The sequence below is a fragment of the Mya arenaria genome, chromosome 4 (genome assembly GCF_026914265.1).
Source record: "Mya arenaria isolate MELC-2E11 chromosome 4, ASM2691426v1".
NCBI classification, from domain to species: Eukaryota; Metazoa; Mollusca; class Bivalvia; order Myida; family Myidae; genus Mya; species Mya arenaria.
In genome coordinates this window covers 47,349,051-47,372,605 of record NC_069125.1, presented here as the reverse complement: position 1 = coordinate 47,372,605, position 23,555 = coordinate 47,349,051, and the positions used below count along the sequence as shown (strand labels likewise).

At 37.6% G+C, this 23,555-nt stretch overlaps 1 protein-coding gene across 3 annotated transcripts; it reads left to right on the top strand.

The window, feature by feature from the left end:
• Positions 1–804: 804 nt before the first annotated feature.
• LOC128231405 (ETS-related transcription factor Elf-3-like) lies at positions 805–14,287 on the top strand. 3 transcript variants are annotated; one of them, XM_052944195.1, is made up of 10 exons: positions 805–905; positions 5,885–5,922; positions 6,156–6,312; positions 7,271–7,519; positions 8,391–8,501; positions 9,904–10,092; positions 10,391–10,600; positions 11,397–11,592; positions 12,111–12,240; positions 13,107–14,287. In XM_052944195.1, the coding sequence occupies exons 1-9, from the start codon at positions 893–895 to the stop codon at positions 12,214–12,216; spliced, it is 1,269 nt and encodes a 422-aa protein (XP_052800155.1). In that variant the 5' UTR covers positions 805–892; the 3' UTR covers positions 12,217–12,240; positions 13,107–14,287. The 3 variants fall into 3 exon arrangements, with proteins under 3 accessions (XP_052800155.1, XP_052800153.1, XP_052800154.1); XM_052944193.1 differs by having other exon boundaries at positions 806–905; positions 10,391–10,645; XM_052944194.1 differs by lacking the exon at positions 805–905 and adding an exon at positions 3,801–3,939 and having other exon boundaries at positions 10,391–10,645.
• Positions 14,288–23,555: the final 9,268 nt, after the last annotated feature.

Sequence of the window (23,555 nt, the reverse complement as noted above, 5' to 3'; positions counted from 1 at the left end):
AACACTTCCGTTAACCCTACATCCCAATAGTTTTATATTTTAAAAAAACAGGCAAAACGATTTCTTCTCTCACCCTCCGTTTTTTTTTGAAAATATTTAAGTAACACACTCGCACCCCATTAATTTCATCATAATATCTCAGACCATAATTATGCCTGTTAAATATAGCTAACTCACACCTAAGTCGAAGTCACCACCCTAAGCCCTCCCCCACCTCCCCTCCCTTAACATGCCCGCTTTATTTTACCACCCCGATGGCATAAAGCATTAAAATAGAAATGAATGAAAGTCATTATATTGTTATATATATGAACACTCCATATCGGAAACGCATATTGCCGTTTGTTTTGAAATACGACTGATATAATCGTAATTCATAAATATCTATTTCAAAAACGCCACAAATTCCCCTTTTGAAAGCTGTCTATATTGTCATTGGCTTGGGTATACAAAACAGCTTACTGTCAATAATAAAAATGCAAACGGGTAACTGGGTTAAACTTTGATATATTCATTGAAATAATTGACTTTTCGTAGAAATAAATCCATAGAAAATATCTTTGGTACATAACTAGGACAGTCTTCACTGAAGTCACGAACAATTTGACCTAAGTACATATTGTCGTGGTAATCTTAAAAAGAAACATTTGTTTAGCAGGGTAAATAGTTGAAAGAATTAATCATCCGTAGCCACCACCCCGTTTTAAGTCACGACAAACGGCAAGGGAAATTTTATTCCTAAACCATTCGTTTAAGGAAATCCTAAATTTGTCAAAAACTTTATATTTATACCTGACTACTCTCGTTTGCAGAATCATACCACCGTGTTCCCCAATAGAACCAAGCTGGAATAGTTCATTTTAAGTCTTTGTTCGTTTAAACAAAATCTGGAATGTTTGGCATAGGTAAGATAACGCGTCATCATGATTCATGTATACATGCATAGTTTATAATTATCAATTGATCCAGTGCACCTACACGACTGTATAGATATAAAATAAATACATGTTAAAGTGACACTCTTATTCAAAATCAATACATACACAACAAAAATTCTGAGTGGTAAACCTTTAACAACTTACTAAATAATGCATTTATGTAAAATATTTATTACTGATAACCAGATTGTATTCGAGTATTTCATAGCTGAAAACGCAACAATATTAAATGATTGGTGAGTGCTAATAGATTTACTGTAATATACTTTCGTATTACAAGGTAGACATACCGTGTTTTCTGCATTTTTCTTCTAAACTAAACTCGGTATTCTTCATAAGAACCATTGTTATCGACATCTATTCATTCCTTTTTGGTATATGAAAACAATTGCATGTATTGTGGTAAATCTTTTTGGGAGTAAGAGTGCATCTTTAAAGATATTCATCAGGCTGTTTGCATGTTTCTTTTCTACAGGTCACATGCATTTGCTTACAGTAGGATTATTGTTGTTTTTACTACTAACTTCCTTTTTCAGAAAATGGTCTTAAGCAATTGCCAGACATTGCTAAGACGCAATGGGCTTAGTTATATATGTTTAACGGATCGTTATCGATAGTATTTCAATTAATAATTTGATAACACAATTATCGCCTAGTTTATTACCATAAAATTTCACGTTTAAAAAGCAACGTTTAAGTGCATGACGTAAACAAATCATTTAGCGACGTTATCACATGCCGCATCACGCCGATGGCACTTTGAACGTTACGTCTTTGAGGGCCGCCACTTTTCGCAAGTCTTATCGCGATCAGCAAAGTAAATAAAACATCAACAAAATTATCACTTTATGACAAGCTTTAAATAAAAATGTGTTTACAATTATATCGTTAAAAATGTGGTTGAATAGTATCGCTCAGAATAAAATTATGAAACCTAAACAACCATTTTGTGGTATAGCAACATTGAATAACCTTCCAGTCAGCGATAAAACAAAATCAGTAAACAGTTTTCAAAGTATTAAAAAAATCTTTGTTCATTGTAGAATAATCACACTTGAATGAAACTTTCTACTTATAAACCATTTAAATTTGTTCGCAACTGATTTGACCATGCATGTACACCTCAATTCAAATTCAAAGGTATTTAGATGAAAGTATTATCAACATTCAATACATATTGTTATCTTAAATAGTTGAGAGCATGACTTGAAAAAAGCAAATTATCAAATATGAAAAGATAAACTGATCCTTTATGATAGCATGTCTGGTGTACATGAGTGACATTATTATTGCAGTGCGGGATTGCAATCGATATTTCGACCTGAAAACAGTATTTGATGATACTTATCAGATATTTTACCAAACAAATAAAATATCAAGATAAGTTTGTAAGATGGCCCTGCAAAATTCCATATTGACTAGGTGAAGGTCAACATACCAGCGACATTTTTTCTGCAGATTCGCGGCCGTATTGCTATGATACCCAAATATGGGGGTGTTTTTTCTTCCTTTCGACCCCACTCTTTGTTGTTATTGTGGTTTCTATACATGAGACTTAATAATCTTCCCATGAAATCGTTTCAAACTATTGTTGTCCAATAAAAACACGAACAAAGGTGAGGACATAATATCAGGGTACCCTGGATGGTCTATATTTCGTAGACCGAGGTCATTGGGAAGCTTGCATGCCGGTATATAATCTATTATGGGTAAAAGTCACGCCACCAGCTCTTCACCGATCATTGTTAAGTAAGATGCGCTATATATATATATAAGACAATTATTTTCGCTAGAGTTAAGGTGGATAAAGTTCACTTGACTAGTCAGTTACTTTGCATACTCATTCCATATAAGATGGAATTCATTCAGCCAATCGTATGCGACTTCCAGAGCCGGGTTTCCCCCTGGCTTTTTGTCAACCCGGTCGGGGTTACATTTCGGAACGCTCAAACATCTCAACCAATAATAAATACTAAATAAATCTTAAAGTTTTACGATTTAAAAGCTCATTCAAACACAGTATCGAATAAATTTATATTAAACTGTATGTACAAACGCTTCGTTTGGTATGGATTTTGTTGTTAGCACTAGCAAACAAAAAAGTTTCACATTCAATTAACTAAGTCAACCTTAAAACATGGCAACGGAACAAGCGAATGGATTCTGACTCTCAGCAGTCTATGGGTTGCATATCCAGTGACAATATATGGCAATCGACAGCAGAAACCATTTAAACTATTAAAAAAACAAACAATTTGAGACCGTATAATAGCACTTCCAGGCATAGCTCAGTGCAGCATGCAGACCCGTGCACGCGCTAGTGTATGTCACGGCAATCGTGATAGGTTAATCTGCTCCGTCCAGTTTGCCTTAATTGTCGACTGCTTATTTTCTTGTCGTCTGCTTATGTCGTCTGCTTATGTTCTTGTCGTCTGATTATTATTATTATATATATATATATATATATATATATATATATATATATATATATATATATATATATATATATATATATTATATCTATATATTTAGACAAAAGATGTGTTTGAAGCGCTATAACGAGTGTGATTCCATGCATATTTTTCGACAGTCGAGCCAATAATCGTAGTAACATTGTGAATATCTATCTATTATATTGTGACCTTTTTTGTTCATTGATAAAACTGTCACCGAACACCATCCAATACGAAAGCATAGCAAGGAGAGTATCGCTACAAGTAAATCAGTTAACTCGCCATTCCTCGCCGCACACTTAACTCACTTAACCACTGTATCTAGATAGGGGATTCCCCATTCTCACGCTCGAGCTCAGCGATTGGTTAACAGGCTTGTTATCACGTGACTTCCATAAATGGTTTATAATATGAAAACTTGTATTTTTTGGACAATTCTAATGCTTGCACTCTGTGATATGTAACAAATAATTCAGAATTGGAACCTGTTTTCAACAGCTATTTGTGCAGTGTGTTTACTTTTGGAATTCTTAAACAATAGTATATATGTAAGTAAAATTTAACTAAATTACATCTATATTAATGCTGCTTTACTTAATTACGCTCAATAAATGGTTCGGTCTTTAAGCTACAGTAGTTACTGCGAAGCACTCGGCGTGAAAAAGTCAAGTACTAAGGCAAATATTTAAAGACTTTATGACAATAATGCTTTAGATTAATAGTAATCTCACAACATTAGTATACATTATCCAAATATTTACAAAATGTATTATGATGCAGATTGAACTATCTGTGAAGTATAAATGTTGCGCTACTCTCAGCTGTTTTATCAGGCCGATAATGATGATAAGGCCTAGACCAAATTTACATTTATTTAAGCGTTGATGCAAAAGTTATGAACAGTTCGGTCCGGGACATTACGGTTGTTCTAGTACAATATGAAGAGCGCTTTATAAGGACAGTCCGTGGGCTTCAGGTGCATGTTATCAGGGAATGTTAGCGGCATACTCGGGTCAGCATACTGTTTAAGGGAATATTCAGGATCATGTTACTGTTATAAGATAATAGTAAGAACATTAAATATTGAGGACCATGCAACTGTTTCAGGACCATGCAATTGTTATAGGACACCATTAAATATTCAGGACCATGCAATTGTTATAGGACAACATTAAATATTCAGGACCATGCAACTGTTATAGGACACCATTAATTATTCAGGACCATGCAACTGTTATAGGACAACATTAAATATTCAGGACCATGCAACTGTTATAGGACAACATTAAATATTCAGGACCATGCAACTGTTATAGGACAAAATTTAATATTCAGGACCGTGCATCTAGTGTGGAAATAATTGCTAGCACTTTTATGACGAAAATGCTATCATGTCATGTTCATTGTTTATAAACTAAGGAGCTATTCCATGAACTCGACTCACTATGGAAAACAATGTCATTAAATTTGACAGTACATTGATGTAGAATCATCAGGATGAACTGTACTTGATAATTTGGTAATTACATCAGTAATTGTTCGCAGTAAATGGACGGAAATCCTACTTGTTTAATCAAAACATCGCATTTTATAAGTATTTGTAGCACTTGACTTTCTCGATATTTAATTAGCAGCTTTTAATTAGGTCTGTCTGTGTATTATCTAATGATGAATCATTATGACGCTGGCTAGACGTAGAACAAAATAATGCGACTCCGACTTGTAGCTCGATAAAAGCCGGGTTAGCATGCTACATAGTATGCAGAGTATACGACTGATACTTAACTTGGCTGTAACAGCAGGAATATCGATCACAATTCTCTCTTAAAAGAGACCATGAGATTCTGAGCAATCCGATTGGTTGAGCGAGAGCAATCTCTCGACGAATGAAACACAATACCTACTGATTTTTTCTTGACATCTTTATACAAGCTATTAAAACGCGTTTTACGCTACGTTTATTCTCAACGTTAGAAAGACCGACTAGACGTTATATTAATTACTTTCCTTACACTGGTTCAGTCATAAGACAAGTCAGTTTTTTAATTTATAACGTATTCTGTGTCATAAAATGCATTTAATTACAAGGTTTGTTGTAGTTGTTACATCAGTTAAAACTAGTCATGATAACTAATGGTCTTAGTGTAACGATTGGGATGGGGCTTACAGCAACAGGCGCATCGCCAACATATCAAGGAGGTGCATAATTGAAAAATAACAACCCAGTTTTAGACACCAAATATAGCAATGGCATGTCGGAGGTGACCTTGAGACATTTAACAGACATTTAAGGGCCCCGGGTCAAAAATCTCTTCTAGGTGTTCAATGATTTCAACATCTTATCTTGCCATCAGATAATAAAAAGTCATAGAATCTCATGGTCTTTCATCAGCCGATCTTAGTAATAAGTCATGCTTCAGAGTCATATATAAGCGTCTAATTTATACAATTAATTGATTGTTCCATCATATGCTGTATTTTCTGCTCTTACAGATATGCTTATGGACATGGAATCAAGACCTTTCCAGACTGTAAGTTACGTTTAACCAATAGCAGTGTATTAATTAAGTAACCTCTAAAATATATATTTTAAATTTGATAAGATAGTTTCGAAGTATCATATCATTGTTGGAGTCCCAACATTTGACATCGGGTCTGGTGTCTCATGAGAATCGTTCACATTATTGCGCTCCTGTAGTGCCATAAATATGCACAGCGTGTTATAAATAGGTCAATAATAAACCCCATTTCTACTTGTTTTCAGATGCCGGACACCGAGTTTTCACCAAGCTCCATTGAGCACCAGCAAGACGTTTATATGTATGAGGACGAGAGGGCCATCAAGTGTGAGGAACGCCCCGACAGTCCAACTTACCTCGACATATCTACTAGCAAATCATCCTTCCCAAACATCAAATCAGGTGCGTGCAGTTATAGCATATTTCCCTTCATAATAAAGCAAATGCGTTTCGAAATTACCATCGGACCAAAGATATGCAACTTTGCAGTTGATATACTTGAAATACTGATATACTTTGCAGTTGAGGTTAATACATCAACAATGAGATTATTTATACTGGAGATAATTTTTTTGTCACAAATCATTTGAATTTTCATTAATTACATGGCATTCACACTGATTCGTGTTTAATGTATCGGATTTATAAAAGAAAAAACTGCTGAGCTAGATCGCAGTTGTTAATGGAACAATGTCATAGGAGTTGTATTGCCTTTGTCCTCAAAAAAGTAAGCAAGCCCAAGTAAGGGCACAGATCATTTACTCTTATGTATCATTTTAAACCTTTGCGAATATAAATTACCGGGTAGGTCGACTCCAAGGGTGTACAAACATTGTACTTGCCAGAGAAATGCCCTCCAAACAACCCTTCAAACGACTCTGTATTCACGTTCACCTGACATAAATTCAGACCATTTAAACGTTAAAATAATTGCACGACACGCCAGATCACCACCAAACACTTGACACAGTAATGTTACCATATCGCCGGATATGCGATATCTTCGGGGAATAAATCATGAACGTATCGAATGGACGGGTAGCTTTATTTGCAGATGTCGATAACAAACGTTTAAAACCAAATGTAGTGCAAAAAGGTTGTGTTATAAAAAAAACGGCCGATAACATTTGATTCTTATAGAACCTATTTTGTTTGTTATCGCTTTACTTTTTATAAAAAAAACCCCCCAAAACGTTGTTAATTTTCTTTCGAAGTTTACAAGTAAGAGGGTCAATGGTAGACGAATCATGTCAGTTACGTAACAAAACACGATGAACCTTAATACTTATGTTATTATGTATACGTAAACAAATACAAATCGTGCCGCATAACAATATGCACATTGTTTCGTCGCCTCCAGAGCCCGACCCGGACACGTTGTTAAGTTGGACGACAAAACACCCGGAGCATTGGTCTCAGAACGAGATTCTGGACTGGATCTACTTTGTGGCGAGCGAGATAAACGTGGACCCCGCCACCATCCGCGGCGAGGGGTTCCAGATGATCACGGGGCCGGAACTCTGTCGCATGTCACTGGAGGACTTTAAACGCAGGGACCCGGCCAACGGACAATTCTTCTATGATATGTTCAGGGATCTTCACAAAGATAGTGAGTTGAGTTGATGCATGTAAAAAGAAAATAATGTTTTCTTGTCATTATGTTATTTAACAAGGTTGTCACTAGTAACACTTTGGTTTTAATTAAGCTGCGTGTTAATACGAGAAAACCCTCGCTATGATGGTAGCTAGTATTGATAACGGTGACTCAGTAATTTCAGTTAAATAACAACCTCATTTTGACAATTTTCAGTATGATTATGTTTTGTTCAGTATATGATTTGCACTTAGTAATTATGACAAGCGCCAACAATTTTGTCTGAATATGGAGTTAAAAATGACTTATACACTTTCCAATCTCACATGTGGTCGCATCAAGTTTCGACAATAGGTCCTTGTTCACTTAATGACCATGACTTAGAGAATTGTAGCTTTGCTCGCAACATGTCAAGTATCAAGTTTCAAAACCGCAGAAAATTTACAATATGCCCAATTAAAAAATAAGATATAGCACTTGTGGTACTCTGAGTTATTGTAAGGATTTCCTTGTAGCGTGCAACATAGGGTAAACAGAAGTCGAGGAGGAGCAAATTTCCCTGAACCTGATTCACTCAGGCACTTGTCTTAAAAAATAAAACGGATGGAAACGGAAATAAAACGAAATAAAATTGAAAGGAGTACATTAAAAACTGTACATATCTGAAATATTGAATGTTGCATTAACATGTTGCTTAATCCAGTAGTCAAGGAAACATAATGTCGGAAGAAAAGCGCTAAATGTAATTTGAAAAGTTTGCAAATGGCAATTTGTCTTATGTAAGTCATGTTATTAAAACTAACGCAGTCTGTTATTAGAACACTTTAAGGCTTTGTTACTGCGCACTGCATTTTGAAATTAACAACTTACCCCGACTTTGTTACAGCGCACTTCATTAGGCCAGTGGACTTAGGCGAGTCCATGTCGGCCCCCAGCCCGAGGGTCGCTATAAAACCAGAACTAAAATGCAGCCCATGCGACTACACAGAACGAAACAGTGAGTCATGGTTATTAGTATAAAGAAGTAAAGAATTGCACTGACACTTAATATTGACATAATTTATTTTGGTTATCTATGATTATTAATAGACCATCTTAAATCATAGGTGTTTTATGACCACGAGTTGATACGACAATTAAGAACGCAACAAGCATGAATCTATAAAATGCATGTTACCTTAAAGTTATCATACCTTATAATTACGTACAAGTAGAGCAAGAATGTCAACTTTTCACTTTTGTCTTTGATGTTGTCATGGGTTTGTTTTATTTGCTTGATGGTAATTGATGTCGTGTATGTGTGGTGACGGCGTCGTGCATGACGTATAGAAACGCTTGTCTGTATGCTTGCTTAAACGTAGATAGGGACCATTGTCATCTTTGAATTGTTTCGAACTGTTCTTTGCAGCTGTCCATGCAACTCGAACAAGTTTTACATTTTCTTTGGCAAAATTTATTCATAACTTTTGTTCTGTTCTGCAGAATGTTCATGCCTTTTCCTGCAAATATATTAATATTGCTTTACAGTAAACGTGCTATATTATGCAAAGCGACGATAATTTGCATTATTAAATTTGGCATTAAAATACCTGAAATATGTTGTAATTTTGGAGTCACGTTGCACAAAGCAGTTTAGTGGAGTCAATCATGCAAACATTAATCATACCGATGTATATTAATTATTATGACCAGGCATCTCAAGTTTCTCATCATGCATTCAAACAGTAGTGTCAGATTTGATTCTTCTTTAGTGTTTTCTATTAGACTGAAACTGCACACAATAATCATTCCATACAAGTAACTCTAGTTCATACATGAAATTCTCATCAACTTTTTATTATCATCATCATCATCATCATCATCATCATCATCATCATCATCATCTTCATCATCATCATCATCATCATCATCATCATCATCATCATCATCATCATCATCATTAACAACAGCATCATCATTATCTTCATAATTATCATCTTCATAATCATTAGTGCTTTGCATGTATGCTAACCAAGATTGCCCTCCTGCTCGGAACATTTGCATTGGAGTCCAAGACTATCGCTCTTAACAGTCTGAAGTCTGCTATGTAGTGGCTGCTTCAATTTCTGCTGCAAGTTCCTCTTCCTCAACTAACCCGTCAGCATCATATCCAATGAAGAATACAAGTTACATTTTAGAAATTATCTTTATCTATATATAGGCGTTATAAGGTAGGGTAAAACTATGTAGTATTATAATGCGTTGGCGGATAAACACATTTGGGAGCCAGTGATTACACTACAAAGGCGACACCGTCCCTCCGGTATACAGCTTATTGACCCCGGCGTCTCAAGTACCGCTAGTGTAAGTACTTCCTGTTGAGACAGGCGACTCATGGAGCCCGCCTCTATGTTTTACAGAGGACGAGTCAGAGATGGACAATATCATCACCAGTATGAAGGGTGACGAGCTGGAGGTTCTCCTGGGCCAGTCCTGGTACCCTATCGACCCCTATATGACCGGAGAGATACAGACGATCATAGAATCCTGCCAGATGCCCACCTTCCGCAACATGTCCGTCAGCAGCGGATACGGCAGCTCAACTTCCGGTAAATACACGTTAACACGTACACACCTATTGAGATTGAGCAAATTGACCATGAAACCTTGGACTTCAGCTGCAACTGTTCTGTGCAGACCCGACCCGCGTTGGTTCATGAAATTGCTTTAAATGTATACTACATTGCTTTGAAACGATATGGGTAATTTGGTGTAAGATGCATGTGGTAAAATAGAAACGTTTTGCATGATTGTAGTCCATGAAACATGTGCTTTGTGAATTGCACGTTAATGATTCGTACGTGTTGTTTTTATGAAAAGCTACAACGTAAATAAACTGTTTTACAGATATTGAATCATTAAGCGACTCAGAAATGGACACATCGGCCTTTGACCTCCTGTACAAGAATTCCGCCCTTCCGACAGCAAATCCCCGGACAGGGTCGTGTTCCGACACATTTTCCGACGACGAAGTCCCATCAGCGGTCCTAACTAAAAATCCGACCGAACAGACTCACCGGAACAAGAAGCCTAGTCCGAGGCGGAAACAGAAATCCGGTGAGCAGGGGAAGCCGCAAAATCGTGGCCGGAAACCGGGCCAAAGTAAGCCACCTCGTGTAACCAACCCCTGCATGCCTCCGTATAGATTATAGACTTCCGATCACGTCCAATTCCACAATAGATATACAGTTTAATCATTGTTTTTATTGATTGAAGTAACTTAATTGACAATATTGTGAAATTGGACTGATTAGATATGCATTTTAGTAGACGTAGCTGAAAGAATGATCATGTTTCGTGTTTTTTCTTTTCTGCTTGTTTGCATGGTTTCAAACGAGTAAACCTTTTGATCCCTATATTAATGTTAAATCTTTACACCATTCAGATCATGCATGATTATGATATAAATTATCATCGTAAAATCTAAAATCGTTTGAAGTAACATCAAAATGGTCATTGTTTGAGAACGCCAGAAATGTTGATGTTGTCTAGCCATCCGACAACAGTCACGAGGACTTACCCCGGCTTTCCAGGCACGAGGAAGCGAGTCTACCCCACCCTTTCCCCCTTTCTTCTTTCCATTTACTTTTGAACATATGTTACATGAACGTATTATTACTGTAGCTAATTTTGATTTTGTATCGCCTGAAAGTCTTCCTGAAAATCCGCGGTTTGTTTTGGATAATTATATATTATTATTCAGCAAAAAAACACAACAAATATTGTCAACAGTATCAACTTTTTAACTATACTTTTCAGTAAATGAAGTTTTGAATAATCAAATTTACTTTACAATATACCTCTAAACATAGCCTCAAACATGTTCGATAACGGTACTCCTCATTCGTTCCAGTTTCAAAGGGCAACCACTTATGGGAGTTTATCCGGGACCTTCTAAAGGACCCCAAGTGCAACCCGCACCTGCTGCGATGGGAGGAAAAGGAAACGGGTGTCTTCCGGTTCGTACAGAGCGAGGCGGTGGCCCAGATGTGGGGCCGGAAGAAGAATAACCCCGGGATGACGTATGAAAAGCTTAGCCGAGCAATGAGGTAGGGCGGATTGTTGCCTTTGTTTTGGTGTTATTGTTGTTCGTTGTATGTAATGGCTGTGCAGAGACATCTAGATATAAATGTAGGTCTGGGGCTTCTTAATTGTAAAATGAAAACTTAAACTGACATCGTTTGACATGGTAATTGAAGCTGTCGTTATGCTGGAAAGTGGGCTTTTACATTTAGACAATAAATAATTTGAAAATGGGGACATGTTTCCAAACGAGATGATCGTTTTCAGACGGTAAAACTCTCTGCCCAGCCATTACGAAGTAAGATTTGTGTTATATTTAAGTTCAGTTTCGGTGATGTTGTTATATTTTTGCATGCAAGTTTGGTGCAATATGTAATTGTTGAAGTATTTCCTTAGACAGTTCTGCATGGGCTAGGAAAACAGTTTTATTCCGCATGCTTTAAATACCAAAATGCAATATAGGAACAGGGTGTTATTATCACAGGGGACATGAAGATTGTTTTTAATAACAATGTTTATATTAAAACTTATTTACTCCCACTAGGTTTTGCCGAACAGCTGGGTACTTCGCAGAAGTTCCAAAAACTGGGAAATTTCCCAAGAAATTGTGTTTCCGTTTTGGAACGAAAGCTTATGGCTGGGACGACTAAGATATAAAGCCGTGGATGCTTTAGGTTAATATGCAATTGCACATAGTGTCTGTCGTCTGCCCGCATAGTTCTCACCATTTGTCTTCTAACACGGCCTTGCATAGCATGTATACTCCTCAAAATTAAAAAAAAAAACTCATATAAGGTCAAAATGTCTAGAATGATTCTCTCCAAAATTAAAACAATAAAGTGCTTGTCATAGATGCCATGAATATATTTCTTTTTAGAATACTTTTTTTTTTAATTTTGCGGAGTATATGTTCAACTCGTATAGCCTAAGACTGCTTATTTCCGTATGTCCTAAGTTTGGCTTTACTTTCCCCTGCTTTTCATGTCAGCTTTATGAATGTGTTACCAATTTTTTTCTTTACCATCTCCCAGTTGGACCTTAACTCTTTCTAACCATTCTGTGCTAGATTGTTTTCTAAACCTTTCTCGGTGTAAACCTCTATCAACTTTATCAACTTTGCTAGTCTGGATAGTACATTTTGTAGAACTTCTTCCCTAAACTATTTCCTCACTGCCTTTTAAAACCTCGCATACCTTTCTGGTAATAATTTCCCTTTCTTAGTCATAAATATTTGTAAAAAAACAACATTTAAATGTTCGATATCTTAACTTTATATATTAAATTTTGTATGATGATAATTTAATGACTCAAAATCTTAAAGTTATCATTGAAACGTAAAATATTAATTTGAGTTCAGTTTACGGTAACTTGCTATATATACTACAATTTAAAATTGTGGAATGGATTCAATGCATGTAAATAAATTGTTTACACTAACATGTATTAGCCTATAAGCATGGTGTCAGGTTTGGGTTTGACAATATAACATCAAAAACAAACACACACAGCAGGAAGTTTACTTTTCGCCTTTCATTTTCAGGTATTACTACAAGCGAGGTATCCTCGACCGAGTCGACGGCCGCAGACTCGTCTACAAATTTGGCGTCAACTCTCACGGCTGGAAGTAATGTCAGTATTATGAGGTCAGGTGACATTCGATGACGTCACGTGCGGCATTCACGTGCCATGACGTACAAGGGGCCTAGTGAACACTATTGTGATCTCAGTAACAAGCGTTCGTCTGTATCTCAGACTCTTTAGAGCGAATGTGGGAACACTAGTTCCGATAAATCACGCCCATAACCAAGCTGCATTATTCGCTAACTTTTAAGTGCTAATCATGTATAAAAATGTTGTTCAAATATCCATTTGTCATTAACTTCAATCATTTTGATATTTGTATAGTACATGCATGACAAAACTGGGACAAAGAGCCTTTGGACCCAGCCGATTGAAAACGTTTTAAATGACTCAATATTTCATTCCATTTGCACACTTGCGTTTATTTTTCTATCAATATGAAATTCCATTTCCACAATCAGAGTTTTAACCAATGTAATATATTAAGAGAAATAACTCCGTAACCAGATCATTCAATGATCGTGTTTATGTCGATCGTCATAGGGTGCTAGAATCTTGAACCAAACTAGAACATACTTGGTTTCTGATATGTCCTGAATTATGGACATTATTCAAACTCATTCCAAAACATCGCATGAATCTTAATATCAGCATCTCCATGACAATGGTGTACATTCAGCGTCTGTCGTGACAATCGCGGTATGTTCACTTACAGTTTGTAAATTACCCATTATAAAAAATAGGGCTTTTCAAAATATGAAGAAAATGAGTTATAAAACCCTACAATGTAGGTGGTTTATTCTGTGCGACAATTAAATTGTCACTGTTTATGCTTTAATTAATCTCATTCAAACGCCTACGCTGCACCCACTGTGGCGAGTGGGTGGCCGGCGTCCACACTTAGCTCAGCAAAGTATTAGGTTAACACGACGTATATGAATGCATGTTCGCATGTACTATCCGTTATCAGACAGAGAAAACAATCTGCAACAGGCGAAACAGGGGTTGTGCAATAGTTCAATTACATTGAATAAACATGTTTTGTAATGGGAACGATTGTTTTAATAATTGTATTCATAGTTGTTTTCTGTATCAAATGTTTCTATTTTTGTACATAATAAATTTAAACAAACAAACCAATGCTGTTTTTTTCTGTTTTCATCGAAGATGAAACCTTGTTGTGTGGGTCACGACTCAGAGATACCTATGTGTAGGCAACTGGCTGTTGAGTTGACCTGTTGTATATAGGTTTCAACCAGGATGTCATGCGTTCGAGACCGACAACCCATTAATAGGTTTAAATGTAGCACTGGATTTTCAAGTCCTATGCAGTAGATTTAATGAGAGACGGAAAGTAGTTCTTATCATAAAACTTGGGTGCGGCATTGGGCCGTCTGTCCTCACGACCTCCACCAGCCCGGCTACCGCGTGGACCTCTCGGTCTGCCACGCACCTCGACCTCTTCTTGGCGAGTCATTGAAGCTGATCTTCATCTCGTTCAGCAACTTCTTATTTTCATCCTTCTCATCATTATCCTCGCCAGTTTCTTCCTCCTCATCGATATCCACACCAATTTTTGACTATGTCGTCTCAAAAAAAGACATTTGTACTGGTTTCAACAGACATAATCAAACTGTACAGATATATGGTATTACAATTTTAACATTACGTTTTGATTAATAAAAATCTTTAATACTTAGGGAACATGATGGAACATGGAGCCAAACAAATGGCAGTGATTTACCGTCATAAGAGTTTGGAACTCGGGCCTGCAAGTAATGAGACTTCTTTTAAAAATCATTAACTAATGAAAAAAATAAGAAAAAAATATGAGTGTGATTCTTGGGGAGTCGAAACTGTACCTTGACACTCTCAAAATACGTGTAGTCCTGTGCTTAACAACACAGGCTTCAAAAATGATTAGAAATGAAGAGTTTTCGTTAGAACTGTTCCATTACTAAGGTATTGAGACACTTTTTGACGCTGTAACAGACGCATTGACTAGTGAATGAGTGACGTCAAATTCGCAAGGCTAAAAAAGAATATGATATTATACACATAAACAGGGGCACGACATAGGTTATTGTTTTTGTGTATTTGTTGTTTTTTTTAATTCTAATGCATTATTATGTTTAACTCATTTTGACTGTATGAGATATATTTATACAAATATATAATTATCAAAACAAACAAAATCATATGATATGTGTGCTGTTCAAAGACCATTAGCTTAAATAAAAATAAAATAATTAATAGATACGCGGTCACACATTCCCCATTTAAAAACGCGTCAAAACATCGCTAATATTTTTTTAATCTGTACACAAATCATATAATTTTCTCTTTTGGTGATGACAATCAATTGAGTTCTATAAATTGGTCCTTTAAAGGCTATCACGCATAGGAGTTCTCATGGTTGTGTCATGCGCTACCTGCATGCCAAATAAGTTCTGTCGTCTGCTTTTTGGACAAATGTTGCAAACGTCCTAATGTTTCTTAAAAGTGCATGTTAAAGCTTCAATTCTGTATTACAGCCAGCAATTTGAAACGTTATATCATTTTGATATGGCTCGTTAAATGTACTTATTTATCGTAAACAATGGATATTTGGTAAGTGCACGTGGTCATGCAACAATAAGATCAACTCTGATGGTCACTCAGATACAAGTTCTGCAAACTTGGTCCATTCAGTTCACCTGTCAACAAACACAATGCCCAACATTTTCAATGTGCAATGCACAAGTCATGTATCGTTCACAATTCAGTCGCCGAGTTATAAACAATCCCGACATTCCGCATTAAACCTGCACTCTAACAGCATATACCATTTTTACAACTTTTTTATTTTTTGTCTTGGAAAAAACATTTTTTTTGCATAAATATCTGCAAACAAATGATATAAGTTTGCTGACAAAAATCAGATCGTAGTTTTGCATATTTCCGTTCGAAATTTAATGTTTGATGGCTTAAACCGTTACTAACAATTTAAGAAAAATGCATAAAACATCATTTTTTTAACTTAAATATAAAAATCTGCGATCTAATTTTTTGTCAGCAGTCTTATATAACTTGTTCCGATGGATTCTCGCAAAAACTGGCTCGTTTAAAGACGAGGAATAAAAAAAAAGTTGTAAAAACGTTCAATCTGTGAGAGTGCAGCTTTAATATGATATTAGAATTACATTGACAGTGTAACTTATTAAAAAATCCCCTACGCTACTTAATAAAAGACATATAAGGAAAGAAGCCCTTATTGATCAACAGGATTGATCATGGACAATGAAAATTCTATGCGTGTGGTGGCTGTTGTAATTACCCGCCCCAAATGTATACAAACTCCGAAGGCCAATCAAAAGGCAGGATTCCATATTGGGGAAATACCCGTTATTGCGGCTCGACCTTCGGATTACCAGATTACTATATTTAGACATATATTTCTGTTTTATCTTGTAAACGGGTATTTAAGCAGACAACCACAATTGATCATACACCCGTGCTTGAGAGGAACGCGATATATTGGCTTCAGTTTTATGACATTTTTGAGATTTCGTGCATGATATGAATATAAAAACTCATAAATCATTTGGTACACACATTGTGGCCTCTCGAATAACATGTTTAACTGTTTGCATTGATGTCGATGTGACCAGCGAGTTGACGCTAAGGTCGAGAAGGGACATGCCGCTATTGGCGTAATTCTAAGAATATGTATGGTGCCAGTTTGACAATCTTGTTTTGTAAATGATAGTCATTGTTATAACTTGTATTTGTGTAAGCTTGTTTTCTTTGATCGGTCAAGCATATGCAACTGCATTCACCAATATAATGATTGATATAGCAGCCTATGGTCAGACTTGCAACAGAATTCGACAAACTATTACATTATATTCTATGCGAAGGAGTAATGAATGTAGAGAGAGTTTCCTACGGCCCTGGATGGTTTACTTCAGTTCATGCAACGGTGACTTTCACGAACACTACTTGGCTTGCAATCGGATACAAATGCACTTTTCAAAGTGTTTATTAGAACATAAAACCATACTATTATCTTAAATGTTATTTAAGACCTCTGTCATTTCGGATTCTTTACAAATAAGAAAAATAACTGCTGACAAGGATCATTAGTTTGTACAGAGTTCGGCTGAACTAGGACTAGTACTGGGTTTTATTGCAGTTACAATGTATCTTTCAACTTATTATGAAAGCAAACAGTCATTTAGATAAACATAAATAATTTAATGTTATGGAATAATAATAAAAAACACACAAATATTTTAAGTACATTTAAAAATTGTAGTAAATTTCCACTGTTGAAATCAGTGATGTTTTCCGTTTCAATGGGTATTTTATATAACATGAGGTCATCTTAACTACAAGGTTTATGTTTCCGTTGACATATCCTGTGCCCCATGTTGCCTAATGGTATGAGTTTAAATCTCACACTAAAGACTCCAAACTGCGAATCTTTATCAACTAAACTGCGAATCTTTATCAACTTACACTAAAGACTCCAAAGTGCGAAACTATATAAACTTAAACTAAAGGCCCCAAAGTGCGAATCTTTATCAACTTACACTAAAGACTCCAAAGTGCGAATCTTTATCAACTTACACTAAAGACTCCAAAGTTCAAATCTTTATCAACTTACACTAAAGACTCCAAAACTGCGAATCTTTATCAACTTACACTAAATACTCCAAAGTGCGAAACTATATAAACTTACACTAAAGGCCCCAAAGTGCGAAACTATATCAACTTACACTAAAGACTCCAAAGTGCGAATCTTTATCAACTTACACTAAAGACTCCAAAGTGTGAATCTTTATCAACTTACACTAAAGACTTCAAAGTGCGAAACTAAATTAACTTACACTTAAGGCCCCAAAACTGCGAATCTTTATTAACTTACACTAAAGACTCCAAAGTGCGAAACTATATAAACTTACACTAAAGACTCAAAAGAGCGAAACTATACCAACTTACACTAAAGACTCCAAAGTAAAATATATATATACTTACACTAAAGGCCCAAAAGTGCGAATCTTTATCAACTTACACTTAAGACTCTAAAGTGCGAATCTTTATCAACTTACACTAAAGACTCAAAAGCGCGAATCTTTAACAACTTACACTAAAGACTCCAAAGTGCGAATCTTTATCAACTTACACTAAAGACTCCAAAGTGTGATTTTTTAACAACTTACACTAAAGACTCCAGAGTGCGAATCTTTATCAACTTACACAAAAGACTCCAAAGTACGAATTGCTATAAGCTTACACTTAAGAAATTCAAAGTAGGAATAAACTCCAGCCTGACTACCCAACCAACAACTCAAGATACTCCAGCCTGACTACCCAACCAACGAATCAAGATACTCCTGCCTGACTACCCAACCAACAACTCAAGATACTTAAGCATGACTACACAACCAAAGACTTAAGATAATCCAGCCTGACTACCCAACCAACGAATCAAGATAATCCAGTCTGATTACCAAACCAACGAATCAAGATACTCCAGCCTGACTACCCAACCAACAACTCAGGATACTTTAGCCTGACTACACAACCAACGACTTAAGATAATCCAGCCTGACAACCCAACCAACGAATCAAGATAATCCAGCCTGACTACCCAACCAACAACTTAGGATACTTTAGCCTGACTACACAACCAACGACTTAAGATACTCTAGCCTGACTTTCCGACCAACGACTCAAGATAATACACCCTTACTACAAAACAAACGACTTAAGATACTTTAGCCTGACTACCCAACCAACGACGTAGTATACTTTAGCCTGACTATACAACCAACGACTTAAGATTATCCAGCCTGACTACCCAACCAACGATTCAAGATACTCCAGCCTGACTTTCCGACCAACGACTCAAGATAATCCACCCTTACTACAAAACAAACGACTCAAGGTACTTAAGCCTGACTACCCAACCAACGACTTAGTATACTTTAGCCTGACAACCGAACCAACGACTTAAGATTATCCAGCCTGACTACACAACCAACGATTCAAGATACTCCAGCAAGACTTTCCGACCAACGACTCAATTTAATCAAGCCTGACTGCAGATCCAAAGACCCAAGATACTTTAGCCAGACTACACAACCAACGATTCAAGATAATCCAGCCTGACTACCAACCAACGACACAAGATACTCCAGCCTGACTTTCCGACCAATGACTCAAGATAATCAAACCTGACTGCAAATCCAAAGACCCAAGATACTTTAGCCAGACTACACAACCAACGATTCAAGATAATCAAGCCTGACTACCCAACCAACGACTCAAGATACTCCAGCCTGACTTTCCGACCAATGACTCAAGATAATCAGGTCTGACTGCAAAACCAACGAAACAAGATACTCCAGCCTGACTTTCCGACCAATGACTCAAGATAATCAAGTCTGACTGCAAAACCAACGACTCAAGATACTTAAGCCAGACTACACAACCAACGATTCAAGATACTCCAGCCTGACTACCCAACCAACGACACAAGATACTCCAGCCTGACTTTCCGACCAACGACTCAAGATACTCCAGCCTGACTACCCAACCAACGACTCAAGATACTCCAGCCTGACTACCCAACCAAAGATTCAAGATACTCCAGTTTGACTTTCCGACCAACGACTCAAGATAATCAAGCTTGACTGCAAATCCAAAGACCCAAGATACTTTAGCCAGATTACACAACCAACGATTCAAGATAATCCAGCCTGACTACCAAACCAACGACACAAGATACTCCAGCCTGACTTTCCGACCAATGACTCAAGATAATCAAGCCTGACTGCAAATCCAAAGACCCAATATACTTTAGCCAGATTACACAACCAACGATTCCAGATAATCCAGCATGACTACCCAACCAACGACACAAGATACTCCAGCCTGACTTTCCGACCAATGACTCAAGATAATCAAGTCTGATTGCAAAACCAACGACTTAAGATACTTAAGCCAGACTACACAACCAACGATTCAAGATACTCCAGCCTGACAACCGAACCAACGACTTAAGATTATCCAGCCTGACTACACAACCAACGATTCAAGATAATCCAGCCTGACTACCAACCACCGACACAAGATACTCCAGCCTGACTTTCCGACCAATGACTCAAGATAATCAAACCTGACTGCAAATCCAAAGACCCAAGATACTTTAGCCAGGCTACACAACCAACGATTCAAGATAATCAAGCCTGACTACCCAACCAACGACTCAAGATACTCCAGCCTGACTTTCCGACCAATGACTCAAGATAATCAGGTCTGACTGCAAAACCAACGAAACAAGATACTCCAGCCTGACTTTCCGACCAATGACTCAAGATAATCAAACCTGACTGCAAATCCAAAGACCCAAGATACTTTAGCCAGACTACACAACCAACGATTCAAGATAATCAAGCCTGACTACCCAACCAACGACTCAAGATACTCCAGCCTGACTTTCCGACCAATGACTCAAGATAATCAGGTCTGACTGCAAAACCAACGACACAAGATACTCCAGCCTGACTTTCCGACCAATGACTCAAGATACTCCAGCCTGACTGCAAAACCAACGACTCAAGATACTTAAGCCAGACTACACAACCAACGATTCAAGATACTCCAGCCTGACTACCCAACCAACGACACAAGATACTCCAGCCTGACTTTCCGACCAACGACTCAAGATACTCCAGCCTGACTACCCAACCAACGACTCAAGATACTCCAGCCTGACTACCCAACCAACGATTCAAGATACTCCAGTTTGACTTTCCGACCAACGACTCAAGATAATCAAGCTTGACTGCAAATCCAAAGACCCAAGATACTTTAGCCAGATTACACAACCAACGATTCAAGATAATCCAGCCTGACTACCCAACCAACGACACAAGATACTCCAGCCTGACTTTCCGACCAATGACTCAAGATAATCAAGCCTGACTGCAAATCCAAAGACCCAATATACTTTAGCCAGATTACACAACCAACGATTCAAGATAATCCAGCATGACTACCCAACCAACGACACAAGATACTCCAGCCTGACTTTCCGACCAACGACTCAAGATAATCAAGTCTGATTGCAAAACCAACGACTCAAGATACTTAAGCCAGACTGCACAACCAACGATTCAAGATACTCCAGCCTGACTACCCAAACAACGACACAAGATACTCCAGCCTGACTTTCCGACCAACGACTCAAGATACTCCAGCCTGACTACCCAACCAACGACTCAAGATACTCCAGCCTGACTACCCAACCAACGATTCAAGATACTCCAGCTTGACTTTCCTACCAACGACTCAAGATAATCAAGCCTGACTGCAAATCCAAAGACCCAAGATACTTTAGCCAGACTACACAAACAACGATTCAAGATAATCCAGCCTGACTACCCAACCAACGACACAAGATCCTCCAGCCTGACTTTCCGACCAATGACTCAAGATAATCAAGTCTGACTGCAAAACCAACGACTTAAGATACTTAAGCCAGACTACAAACCAACGACACAAGATACTCGTGCCTGACTTTCCGACCAACGACTCAATATACTCCAGCCGACCAACGACTCAAGATACTCCAGCCTGACTACCCAACCAACGACTCAAGATACTCCAGCCTGACTACCCAACCAACGATTCAAGATACTCCAGCCTGACTTTCCGACCAACGACTCAAGATAATCAAGCCTGACTGCAAATCCAAAGACCCAAGATACTTTAGCCAGACTACACAACCAACGATTCAAGATAATCCAGCCTGACTACCCAACCAACGACACAAGGTACTCCAGCCTGACTTTCCGACCAATGACTCAAGATAATCAAGCCTGACTGCAAATCCAAAGACCCAAGATACTTTAGCCAGACTACACAACCAACGATTCAAGATAATCCAGCCTAACTACCCAACCAACGACACAAGATACTCCAGCCTGACTTTCCGACCAACGACTCAAGATACTCCAGCCTGACTACCCAACCAACGACTCAAGATACTCCAGTCTAACTACCCAACTAACGACTCAAGATACTCCAGCCTGACTACCCAACCAACAAGTCAAGATACTTTAGCCTGACTACACAACCAACGATTCAAGATACTCCAGCCTGACTACCCAACCAACGACTCAAGATACTCCAGCCTGACTTTCCGACCAACGACTCAAGATACTTTAGCCTGATTACCCAACCAACGACTTAGGATACTTTAGCCTGACTATACAACCAACGACTTAAGATTATCCAGCCTGACTACCCAACCAACGATTCAAGATACTCCAACCTGACTTCTCGATCAACGACTCAAGATAATCAAGCCTGATTGCAAAACCAACGACTCAAGATACTTTAGCCAGACTACACAACCAACGATTCAAGATTATCCAGCCTGACTACCCAACCAACGATTCAAGATACTCCAACCTGACTTTCCGACCAACGACTCAAGATAAGCAAGCCTGACTGCAAAACCAACGACTCAAGATACTTTAGCCAGACTACACGACCAGCGATTCAAGATACTCCAGCCTGACTACCTAACCAACGACACAAGATACTCCAGCCTGACTTTCCGACCAACGACTCAAGATACTCCAGCCTGACTGCACAACCAACGACTCAATTTAAGATACCCCAGTCTGACTATTCAACTAATGACTCAAGATACTCCAGCCTGACTATCCAAGCAACGATGTATTGTGGTTTCGTGATTGATAAGAAAGATATTCAATAAAATAATGACAAATAGTGAATTAAATTCAGTTCCTGGTTACAAAAATGCAAGTGTATTTCTTGAAATAGAAGCAATAACCACAAAACCACAATGTATTGTTGATTGGGTAGTATTGTCACACAAAACATATTAAATTTGTAGAAGGACTTTAAAAATACAAATGCATTTTGATCATATCTTTCGTCTTTATAACACCTACACAATTTGCAAAGGATGTATTAATAAACTTTAAAGAATTGAACCTCAGAACTATTACGCAGTTTATATGAGTAAAATTCACCCTTGGGGCAAATGTGGTAAATATTAATGCAATAATCCCCTTGGGTAAATTTAACCTATATATAGTGTTAATTTTTCACCGTCATCAAGAACAGTGCATTAAATATTGAGTTCGAATCTTCTTTCGTCGAGATTATTGCTATTTGTTCTTTTTATATAACTTTGAAAACGATACCTAAGGAATGAATCTGTGTTTAGTATTGCCAGCATTGTACTAGTTATTAATAATGTCACCGTCAAATTACATGTTATATAAACCCTTGAGCTTAAAACACGACAGGGGCGGCAAGGAATTAACGTTAGAAGGGGGTGGGGTCACGTCGTGGGCATGCGATCCCTTAATCAGTAATTCAC

What these genes read in the sequence shown, in the direction of transcription:
- LOC128231405 (XM_052944193.1), top strand. An exon ending in ATACGGCAGCTCAACTTCCG is followed by an intron (nt 10,093 to 10,390) that starts GTAAATACACGT and finishes ACTGTTTTACAG; the next exon opens with ATATTGAATCATTAAGCGAC. An exon ending in TGGCCGGAAACCGGGCCAAA is followed by an intron (nt 10,646 to 11,396) that starts GTAAGCCACCTC and finishes CATTCGTTCCAG; the next exon opens with TTTCAAAGGGCAACCACTTA.